The 11,016-nt window shown below is 38.0% G+C and overlaps 1 protein-coding gene across 1 annotated transcript; it reads right to left on the bottom strand.

Moving 5' to 3' along the window:
- Positions 1–1,042: 1,042 nt before the first annotated feature.
- rnf5 (ring finger protein 5, E3 ubiquitin protein ligase) lies at positions 1,043–10,908 on the bottom strand. The gene is made up of 6 exons (XM_015376968.1): positions 10,517–10,908; positions 2,887–2,905; positions 2,287–2,399; positions 2,155–2,212; positions 1,955–2,066; positions 1,043–1,530 (listed from the first exon to the last, which is right to left on the bottom strand). Exons 1-6 carry the CDS (start codon positions 10,726–10,728, stop codon positions 1,412–1,414), a joined length of 633 nt encoding a protein of 210 aa, XP_015232454.1. The 5' UTR covers positions 10,729–10,908; the 3' UTR covers positions 1,043–1,411.
- Positions 10,909–11,016: the final 108 nt, after the last annotated feature.

Raw genomic sequence — 11,016 nt, 5'->3', positions numbered from 1 at the left:
TTCAAACAAGTTTAATCTCCAAGAACATTTGGTTTTGCACAACAGCCTCCATGTTTAGTCCGTTTAAAGAATTCGCATGATGAGACCTCAATCACTCGTTTTAGTGTCACATTAGCCCCTCAATACAAAGACAAATACATAAGATGACGAACCCCGGTGGACAACCTGTCCACACCACAGAGGAACTTCAGTTTCATTTCTGACCCGCAACTCGATTTATTGAAAAGCTACTGGATTAAATACAAGCTCCATATTTAACAGGTTGGTAAATTTGAGGTTATGCTCCAATTACAGATGTGCCGGTCAAACCACTGATTTTCTTTTTCCTTAATCAGATCTCACTTATAATCGGGTCAAAAACATAACATTTTACATACATAATGAATCCATTATAACTAAAAACCTTCAGCTATTTTCAGTTTATGTAATTTAAATCAAATTTAATTAAACTCAAAGCTGGATTTTAAGTATGCATGTGGAAATCTTGTTACATTTGGAACTGCCTCTTTAAGGGAAATCTGAACATTTATGAAACAATAAACCTGGTCAGACCTTCAAGGAAAAAAAAAAAAAAATCAGATTTGGCTTCTGACCGGTGCAGCTCTAGTTCATCATATGGAGACTCTAAAGTTTCTTCACACGTTTTGTGTCAGTTATTTTTCCAGTAAAAAGGAGGAAACCTCAACCCCTTCCGCCTCATTATTCACATCAACAGGGAAGATGTTTTGCTTTTAATGGAAGAAACAGGATCCAGATCACTTTTAGCTTTACAGAAGGCGTCCACATGTCAGCAATCCTCTGCTACCTCCCTGTGGCAGATCAGCCAGTCAGAAACACATAAAAACAGCATTTACAATATTCATATATACAAATATATTATGTTTACACACAAACAGGAAGAACAAAACAAGTCAGCTGTGACAAGTGTTTTATAATTGCTCTGGATACAAATAGAAACTGTAAACAGGAGGAGTCTACACCACCCATCCCACCTGTTCCTGCTCCACTAATTGCCTCCATATTTGAGGAATACATTTTTTTCCCATAAGCACTAAATTGGTCGTGTTTCCATCTACAGCTTAAAGAGAAAGGCTTCAAACGGCTCACCCTGAACATTTAATACTGTCACTGAACAGTCAACATACCCCCCCTCTGTGTGGCCCTAGACTGTGAATTACGTTGGGATAGAGTGTTGCATAAACTACATTAATACAGCAGGTGTGTGTTTGGGGTGGAGTGATCTAATTTTGTAAGGAGGAGAAAACCTGTATTTCTTGTTTTCTCTAAGCATCAGACTCTCCACACTCGCTCAGGTTACATAATGAAAAAGTGTGTGTGGGTGTGTGAGTGTCAGTGGCTCCAGTCTGTTTTTTATTTGTGTATTTGGGCTCCTCCTTCCCAGCCTTCGTCCTCACACACTCAGCAGCCAGAAGAAGAAGATGATGGCCACAAACAGGAAGAGGGAGTCCTGCCAGTTGTTGTTGCCATTGTTGAGGTTACCGTTGCCTTGGTGATCCCCTGCATACTGGTCTGAACATAGAGATTATAAGGATAGCATGTTACAACTTCTGCTAAAATGTCAACTTAAACCATCCCATATGTAATAAGTGCCATGCAGGAGGATTAATACTTCTTGTAAATTTGGATTTTGTTAGGATTCAGTGTGACAGATCAACACAAATAGCGCAAAGTCATTTTTAAATACAACATTTAACGGGAAGACTTTTGCAAAAAGCTATAGGTGACAAATATTTGAATTTAAACAAATGTTTATGGAAGAAAAAAATGTTTAAGATAATATTTGCAAACATTTTTCTGTTAGAGGAAAATCTAAATCGAAAAAAAAAATTGAGTTTAAAGAAAATTCTTCTTTAAACTTCAAACAATATGCAAAAATAAATGTCTAAAAGGACTGTCGGATCTGCACCAGTAAAACCAGTGTGAAAGCCTTTACCTGCTCTGTGGAAGGGGTCGTTGGCATTAAAGACTGTGGTGAAAAAGCCGAATGGGAACGCACCGATCCCAAAAGACATGTGAAAGCCTGTTTCTCCAAAACCAGGGAACATCTGGGCACAGGGAGGAAACCCATTAGTAAAAATTTTAAAGTGATAACAGATTTTAGGAAACTGATCCATCAACACAAAGGAGCCTCACCCCTCCTCTGCTCTCAGGCTCTGTTCTCTGTCCCTGAGGCCGAGGGGGAGTTTTCAACCTGAGGAGAAAAGAAAAGAGGCTCAAACAGCGTCTGAACAATGGAACCAAACACTGAGAGGCACGTCAGCATACCTGGGGTCCTCCTGACTGGAGCTCCCTCTGCCGTAGAGCGGGATGACTTTTTCTCTACTGATGCCCGCCTTGCAGACGGGACACTGCTGCCTGGTGGGCCGCGTCTCCAACCACTTCAAATGGCAGAAAGACAAGAATGATTTAGAACAAGTAAAAAAAAAAAAACAAAGCATGGTTTAAAAAGGAACATTTAGAGTTCTTCCGAGCAGGAAAGATCTGCTTAGGAGGGAAATTCAAATGCAAATCCACACTGATATTTATCATGCAGGTAAGGTCAACCCTATATTCAAATCTAGCAGAGATCCAACCAGAAACTGACCCATTTTCAGCCTAAATATTCCTGATTTTCTCTGATAGCAATGGACCAGATCTGTTACTATCAAGGATATAATATTAAAAACAGCAAAAATCTGATTTCTGTGGAAACTTCCCTTTGACTTAAAGCTATCATGTTTCTAACCGTTCCACACACTATAAAACCAAACTAACCTGAAATGTCCTATGTTTGGACCTTTTCCCTATACTTCACTATTAAGTAGTCCTAATTCTCCAACCGTGTGAGTGGTTAGCTATAAAACAGGCAGAAATGCAGGCACTTACTTGATGAAGGCAGGGCCAGCTGGAAAGAGAAGGAAACTGAGATTAATTCACATTCAAACAACTTTATTTTCTCTAAATCTCAGCTGCAACATCATTGCTGCAAACATTCCTGCAGAAAATTCATTTGAAGTATCAGATCAGTGTCAGTGAAGAGAGTCTATAATCCCAGCAGAGTGTTGTGCTGCAAGATCAACATATTTTCTTCACGTGAATTAATTCAATACCCAGTAAAAACCTGCGGGAGAAGGCGTCTTAAAAACCTATTTTATGTATTCTATATTATCATTCGGTGGATGCGAGATGCAGCAGCTAAGAGAAATTACTCACTGGAGCCAGTTAAGGTTGAGATTTAGATAAAATGTAGAATATTCCTATAATTTTACCATGTTTTGACAAAATTCCTGTCGCTTTTTGGAGGTATAATCAGCTTGGGTCACACCCAGGCCAACAGGAGCCCTCAAACATCCCCCTAGTCAGATGCATAAACAAAATTCTCACCAGCTGAATGTGCAATGAGAACATGCATACCTGACAGATTCTTCAGGCAATACGTACACTTGTTCTTGGAGCAACAAAAGCCAAATTTGGAGGGGAAAGCTTGAAAACCTGACTAAAAATAGTTAGAACTAGGTCAGGTGTATTACCCATAGCAGAATTCCCCTTCTTGTTGGTTTTCTGTAGAGCATTTGGAAAAGCAGAGCTTTCCCTCAATGGAATTTGCACACCTGGGTGAGGACACTACATCAACCTTAAGCAGAATGTTATCTAGAAATTCATAAGGAATCTGTAATTTCTGCTATCCTTAATCCCTCTGATTGGGTCGGCTTCAAAGGTGAATTACAAGGGACAGACAGGATTTATTATAATCACATTTTCTTAGACATTTGTGCCATCATCCTGCTACTCTTTTTTTTTTTTTCCTCTCAAAAAAATAAATGAGCATGATTCAAATATTTCATATAATCTGATTAATTAAAAGCTTAATTTGAGGTATATGATTTTTCAGGTGAATATACATCAAATGTTGCGCATTGATACTCCATACAGACGGCTCTTACTTGATAAGGTCTGATTCATCACTGAGTGATGGTGTGATCCAGAGCACCGCTTTGCGGTGTAGGTACCAGATCTGCTCGGGGCCCCACCCCTGCTGATGACACTACAAGATGGCAACACCACTCAAACTGTATGGTATCCTTGTATTCTTAAGAATGAAATATCTGGAGATTAAACCTATTACTTATATTTGTTATTATTGTTGTTTCTTTGGCGACCCAAGGTAACTGAAAGTAGAAACAATCAGGGCAGCTGTGGCTAGAGTGTAGCTTGCCACAGTCAGCTTGTGGGTGTGTGACTGAATGACTGAATGTTTTGTAAAGTGCTTTGGTCAAGTTCTCTGACTTTATGAGACCCAAACGTCTCAGTACTTCTTTTTATTAAGATATTAGGGCAGAGGAAGACAAATGGAATATTTTAAAAAATTACTTTCGTGGAGATTTTAGACAAAGAAAAGAACAGCTACTCTAAGTAGAGTAGCTTGATACGGGTAACTGACTAAGCTAAAAGAGGCCAACCTATTAGCTACTGGCGCAGCTAGCCACAGCACTCCCCAATTACACCAGGTTTTAACAGTTACTTCTTTTCCCATTAACATCATTTTTCAGTTCTGTAATCGATCAGGTAACACTTCATCAGTCATTGGACACGCTAACATTACCAATGTTCCTGACGCGGCACACAGACGCTGCGTTATGTTATTATTGTTGTCCGGGCAACAGGATGCCTTGCATCATTGTGGTAACATTCAGCTGGTTATATAGTGTGATGTCAATGGCATGCACTCGACCAGAACAGATCTGGTCCCTACAACAGCAGTCTAAGCTCCCCTTAAACATGAACGTTGTTGTTAGGTAACAAACAGAAATTACCCTTACAGGGTCAGACATATTTTCGATTTTCTAATGTAGGAAGACCAGGTAACAAACTTAGTACATGAAGTTTATTGTATCATCACGAACTATATATAAATTTGTTAAAAATAAACCTAAGATCTAAGTTACACAAAGCATCACAAAAAAAATTGAGTGGTGCTCCCCCTACAGGACCTTATGAAAATAGCACTGTTGTAAACACTGACTGCCCTCTGCACATTCTAACTCTCACTGCATAGATGTTTATTAAAACAGTTTCGTAAGAGATTGGCTTATTTATAATGATGATGCTAAGCTAATGAGCTGCTCAGTGTGCAGAAAATACACAGAAGAGAACAGACACGATTAGGGCTGAAAACATTATTCGGATTAATCATGATTAATTGATTATTCAAACAGTTGTCAACTAATTTAGTGATTACTCATTAACTGGAGTATGGGGACTCTAAAACATGTCTTTAGTTGACATAGCAACCCACGGTGAGCAGTAATTATACCAAAAATATTTTTAAAAATTATGATTAAAAAAACTTTTGCGTCTGTCAATATGCGCTATCCAGAACTCCTCAAGTGGAAAAGTTAGTTTCCTCTGGTTTGATTTCATCTTCTTTTAGGAACCTTCTCCTATATGATTATTAATCAATTAATGAACAAAATATTTGACAGATTAATCGATTTGCAAAATTATCATTAGTTGCAGCCCTAGATGTGATCAATATGTAACTGGCTGTACATCTATGACACTGAAGAGCATCCACTAAAGGCCACATTCACTGGATTTGGAAACAACCGCTGCTACAGCCAGAGTGCACAAATGGCTATATCAACACAAAGACACAGATTAAATTATTGTTTTGTACCACCCATGCCAATTGAAGAAAGGCTACAGTTTTATTTATGGACAATATAACACATGGAAATAGTTTGCGTTTTTTTTATTGTTTTTTTTTAATGCACACTTTATTAAATAAAAGTATTTTGCATTTGCACTTTTTTGAATGAAAATTAATGAAATTCAAAACTACAACATTAATAAAACCACATAACATTTGTTTGCATTTAACATAATGCCTTAGTGAAATATGTTCTTTACAAATATATGACAGCAAATAGTTATTTTCTTCCTGTCCACTTGGCAGGTTAGGGTTAGGGTTTTACTTTCTGGACATGAATTATTAAGCGCTAGGTGCGTGGCTATTGATGCCAAAGGTTTCATACTGGGCTGCAGTAAAGCTGTTCTTCCAACCAGAATCAGTAGTGGGAGGTGACAGGTCACTCAATCATTTCACTCAAACACAATTACCCTGATAGGGACTTAGAGGAGGATATATTAAGGTAAAAACTTAGTGCAACTTTACTCTAAGCCAAGAATGTGTATTTTTAAGTCAATGTTGGAAATCCTTTATAATAATAATGTGTTGAAGGGTTTTCTTTATTTATTAGGTCTTTGTGCAGAGCTGAATGACAGCTTGATACCACAGCTGAGGGATGATGAGCTCTCCCTTCAAGTGACTTATAAAATGTCTGCAATGAATCATATTAATTCATCTTTAGACACGTTTACAGCTGATATGCTGGAAGAATTAAGAGATTATTTTCTTAACCATGCCTAACGAGTCATTATATTACTATCGTGATCACTTAAAGTGATTTAGGCCAGAGCCACATTGAGCAAACGGCACTCTACAACATGCATCCATACACCAATATGTAGACCGAGTAAGGTGGGTTAGAAGGGCCTAGCTGAGGGGAAGGTTTGACCGGGGAACCAGAGATCGAACTACCACCCCTTTTTAGTGCTTATAGGGCCTAACAGTATGTGCATACCCTGCAGTGAATGGCTGCACTGGGAAAAAAGAAATCTAGATAAGTAATTTTTTTCTTAAAATAAGTGCATTTGTTCTTGGATTGAGGAGAAAAAAAAAAAAACATTTTGCCAATGGAACAAGACAATTTACACTTAAAATAAGAAAGCACAATTACTTTGTCTTATTTCAAGTGCATATTATCTAATTATCTTATTTTAAGAATAAAAATACTAATTCCATTGGCAAATCCTCTCATTTGCCTACTCAAATTAAGGGTAAATACACTTTAAGAAATTTAGATTGTTTTTCCAGTGTTTGAACATGCTGCAAATGAAATGGATTTGTTTTATCAATCTTAATGGTTGGTATCTCACTTAAAATACACCCTGTGGTAGACTAGCTGATTAAATTATGTTTTCTGCGGCGAAGCCCTTCAAGAAAATGCATGAAATTGTAGAAGATTAACATGAATCCAGCAGCACGGTAGTTGAATTTAGCTAAAAATATATTTCCCAACATTGGAATCATGCCTTAATACTTATTTCATTTGTTTAAATTTTGAATGTTTCCATACCAGCCAGACTCTTCGGGAGTCACACTTACATTAAGTAACTTGGTTCATGTAGACGAACTGGCAGGACTTGTTTTGGGCTTTTTTTCTCCACTCACTTTCATAATCACAAAAACATTCAAAGCTGATGATCCACATGGCCTCAGGTTGGCTAAGAACAAAACACAGAACTCATCCAACTGTGTAGAACTAAAGAGAAAGTAAAGCACGACTCTGTGTCAGCGTGCAAAACGCTGAGATCAAACAGCTGAAACACAATAAAAGAAACCTCTAATAGACATATGGAGCGATAACACAGATAAACGGGTTATTTTTACTAACCGTTTAAATTTTGCAAATTGAGAAAAGAGTTTAATATTAAACAGATTCCTTCTTTAACACCCAAAGTTAAGTTTTCAAAAAGAAAACTTGAAAATATATGTTCAATTTTAGCAATGCTCAAGCCAAATAGATACAAATTTACATCTGCATTATTAACCGACAGGCATCTGTATGCCCAGCAGGATCATTACCAAAACAAACTCCAGTAGCTTTGAATAAAGTATGGGTAGATTTTTTTTTTTTTTTTAGAAAAGGAAACGGATTTAAAATTTGAGGAAGAAGTCAATCTTTTTGCATCAAAAACATATTTTAGAATCAGCTGCCTGAAAAAGAGATTACTTGAATTACTGTTCCTGTTTTCTTTTAAAGTTTAGTGTTAAACTAAATGCCTTTGTTATGTAGTGTGATATTTGTATTTGATTTAGAGTTTAAAAAGACAAAACTATCATTTCTATAAAAGGAGTGGTGGGGGGTTTACACTGCTTTATTGTTCTTTTAAACAGATAACCCAGCAGTAGCTTTTCATAAATAAAATTTGCATTTAAATGTATTAGATTCAGCTAAATGCATATATGGTGTAAATATATACACATTGGTTTGTTTTTACAGTTAAAATTGTCCCATTTTTCATAATAAAAGCACAGAGATGCTCAGGTGGGGTAAAATCCCCAGTATATTTTCACTGAGGGCAAACGTGGAGAACAATAATAGAATCCTTTGTGTGTGTATATGAGTGTTTGAGGAGAATCCGCTTGTTGCAAAAGTACAACGAAGGAAATAATATGTTTTAAGCTCAAGCGTCTACATGTGTTAAAACCCAGGTGACTGACTCTAATTAAGACTGTAGCGAAGCAATTTGCCTGCGCCGATGTAACGTTAATTTGAAGTTGCAGCAGGTGAACTGACCCCTGCTCTTCTGGATGATGACTTTCATCATCACTGTTTCATCACATTACATACAGCTTCTAAGAGCAGAGGGGATTAAGGAGACATGGCAACTACATTACATCAGCAAAATAACACATCAGTGTGCGGCGTCCTGCTTCGTAAACCAGCAGGAAAGAAAACTCACACTCAGGTCAAAACAACACAAATTACTGGAAATATATTAAATTCCCTGCATCCCAACTACATAATGTTATCAAGGCCACAGGCTGTGATTGGGGCTAAGAGAAAAGTGCAAGACCAAACTCCTTTTAAGAGCATTATTTATCTCCAACTGTAGAAACAAGACCTTAATCAAGTTAATGATGAAGTTTTTAATTTTTTAAAACATACATTGAAAAAAAGACCATCATACAGACCGTCCAGAAATGCATATTAATAAATGGATATTGTTTAGAGAAATGGATGAACAAGGGGATTAATCAAAGGTTAGGATGAAGGTTGGGATGAAACCAAAATATAGTCAGAACAATATATGGATTGATAGATGGATAATTGTTGAATGGGTGAATGAAGAATAAGATGAATGCTTAAAGAAAATCACAGATGGATATATTCATGAATGGACAAACCAAAAGGTGGTTGAATGGACAAATAGATGGAGGATGGACAGACCGATATTTGAATGCATGCATGCAAGTTTCAGACTTGGGTGTACAGAATTGTCTGATATTGTTATATTTTCAACTACTTTCCGTTTAACAAAAAAATAATACAAAAAACAAATGTGCTAAAAAAAATAAAAAAAAATCCTTTTGGGGAAATCATAAACCAAATCTGGCTTAAAAGAGTCTGTCCTTCGAGTCAATCTTTAGGGGTGGAACATTTCCTTATCTTATCAACCTGCATTGATTAGGCTTTAATGTGACATGATGACGACTTTATGATTTCCATTTTTACTGCTTAGCATTTAACTTTTAAAGGAGATCAGATCTAGACTTACAGCCACCCAGCCTCCATGATCAAATCACTTCAAGTCTGTGTTAATGAAATAGACACAAGAGACTAGATGCCTTTATATATAGACCCACAACCTTCTGAAGGTATTACAGTGTAGGAACATGACTTTTACCTGGGATTAGACCATTAGAGCTAACCCGAATCCTGCTTCTTGGCTATAATCTCTCTTCAGCTTTAACCTGCGCCCAGGAGCAGGCGCAACTCATGAATGAGACTAACACATAGCTGAGCATGTTTTCATTTTCCACAGATGGTTCAAAGGTTCAGCGTTGCGCAAGGTTAGACTAGTCAGAGATAAGAGAAAGTACTAGAATGACAGCTGTAGGACAAGAGCTGTTTAATGTTGGAGAAAGTTTTTAATTGGTTTATTAAAAATACTAATTGTTAATGTTGAACATGTGTTAAACACAAGGTTGTCTTAAAAACACCAAATTCGCAAGAGTATTAAAACTGATTAATGCAGGAAACAGGAGTTATGTAATCAGAAAGGTTTTACACCTTGTGAGCCACAGGGCATTTTATGTTCTGATTGACCTTCTATTTTTGCACAATTTTGTTTTTTGGTCAAATTTTTTAAATTAAAGTTTTGGACTTTAGAAAGTAGATTTCTACTTTCTAAGGTCAACTTCACCTCAGGATTATGTTTTGACTCTAAGTTAAAGTCCTTTTTCAAGAAAATATGTTTTCTTTAATCATCCAAACATCTTCAGTTGATTTAAAAATTATATAATATACACATAAATAAAGCGAATTCTTATTTTTTCCAATTTCTATAGGGAAATTTCAGCTTGATCTGGAAAAACTAACATCTATAAAGCATGTTTTGATCTAAATCGGATCATATGATGAAACCACTTCCCTTGTGGTCACATGTTCTCTCTTCTAGGCAGCTGGCAGCGCTATAATAATGGGCTCCCACAAGTTTTCTTCATAAATAAAGAGTTTTGTTTAAAACTAGTGAGCCACATTAGCAGCGGATTAAACGGTTAATGGTTGGGCGTTAAGCAGTAACTCTGGAGGCCGTCCATGCAGCCAGACTACTCCCAAACAAAAACAAACACCCAGGCAGGCACAGTCAAACCACCGCCTCCTACCAGAATAAGTGGCCGCACATACTGATGACAGCGTCTCTGGCGGTGTCCAAGCAAATGTTGCACTCGAAGGTGGCCCGTTCCCGCTCGCCTTCCCCGCCGCCGCTGCTGCTGCCGCCAGGACCGTCGCGGTCGCTGCTGCTCTCTCCTGCGGGAAACCCTCCTCTGCTGGCGGGCCCGCCGTTACTCGAGAAGCGGGGATCCGTGGTCGCCATGATGTTAGCTGCCGAACAGGTAAACAGAGAGGGACAGCGAGCCAAAGCAACTTCAGCGAAGCCCGACTCGAGCTGATTTAGCTGCGAGTCAGAGGGGAGTCCTGCAAACGCCGACCATGAACCGTGTGGAGCCGCTGCTGCTAACTGTCCGCTACCTGCATCAGGGTGGCTGTTTCCGGAAGGATAGCGCGAGGGGTGCGGCTAGTGTTGCGTCATAGCGACGCTCAGACACCCCCCCCTGACAGCCAATAGGAAGGGCGCGTTAGGTTAACTTCTAAAAATTAAACT

This window comes from Cyprinodon variegatus, unplaced genomic scaffold, assembly GCF_000732505.1.
Source record: "Cyprinodon variegatus isolate N-32 unplaced genomic scaffold, C_variegatus-1.0 Scaffold144, whole genome shotgun sequence".
In the NCBI taxonomy this organism is placed as follows: Eukaryota; Metazoa; Chordata; class Actinopteri; order Cyprinodontiformes; family Cyprinodontidae; genus Cyprinodon; species Cyprinodon variegatus.
This window is presented reverse-complemented; position numbering and strand designations above follow the sequence as displayed.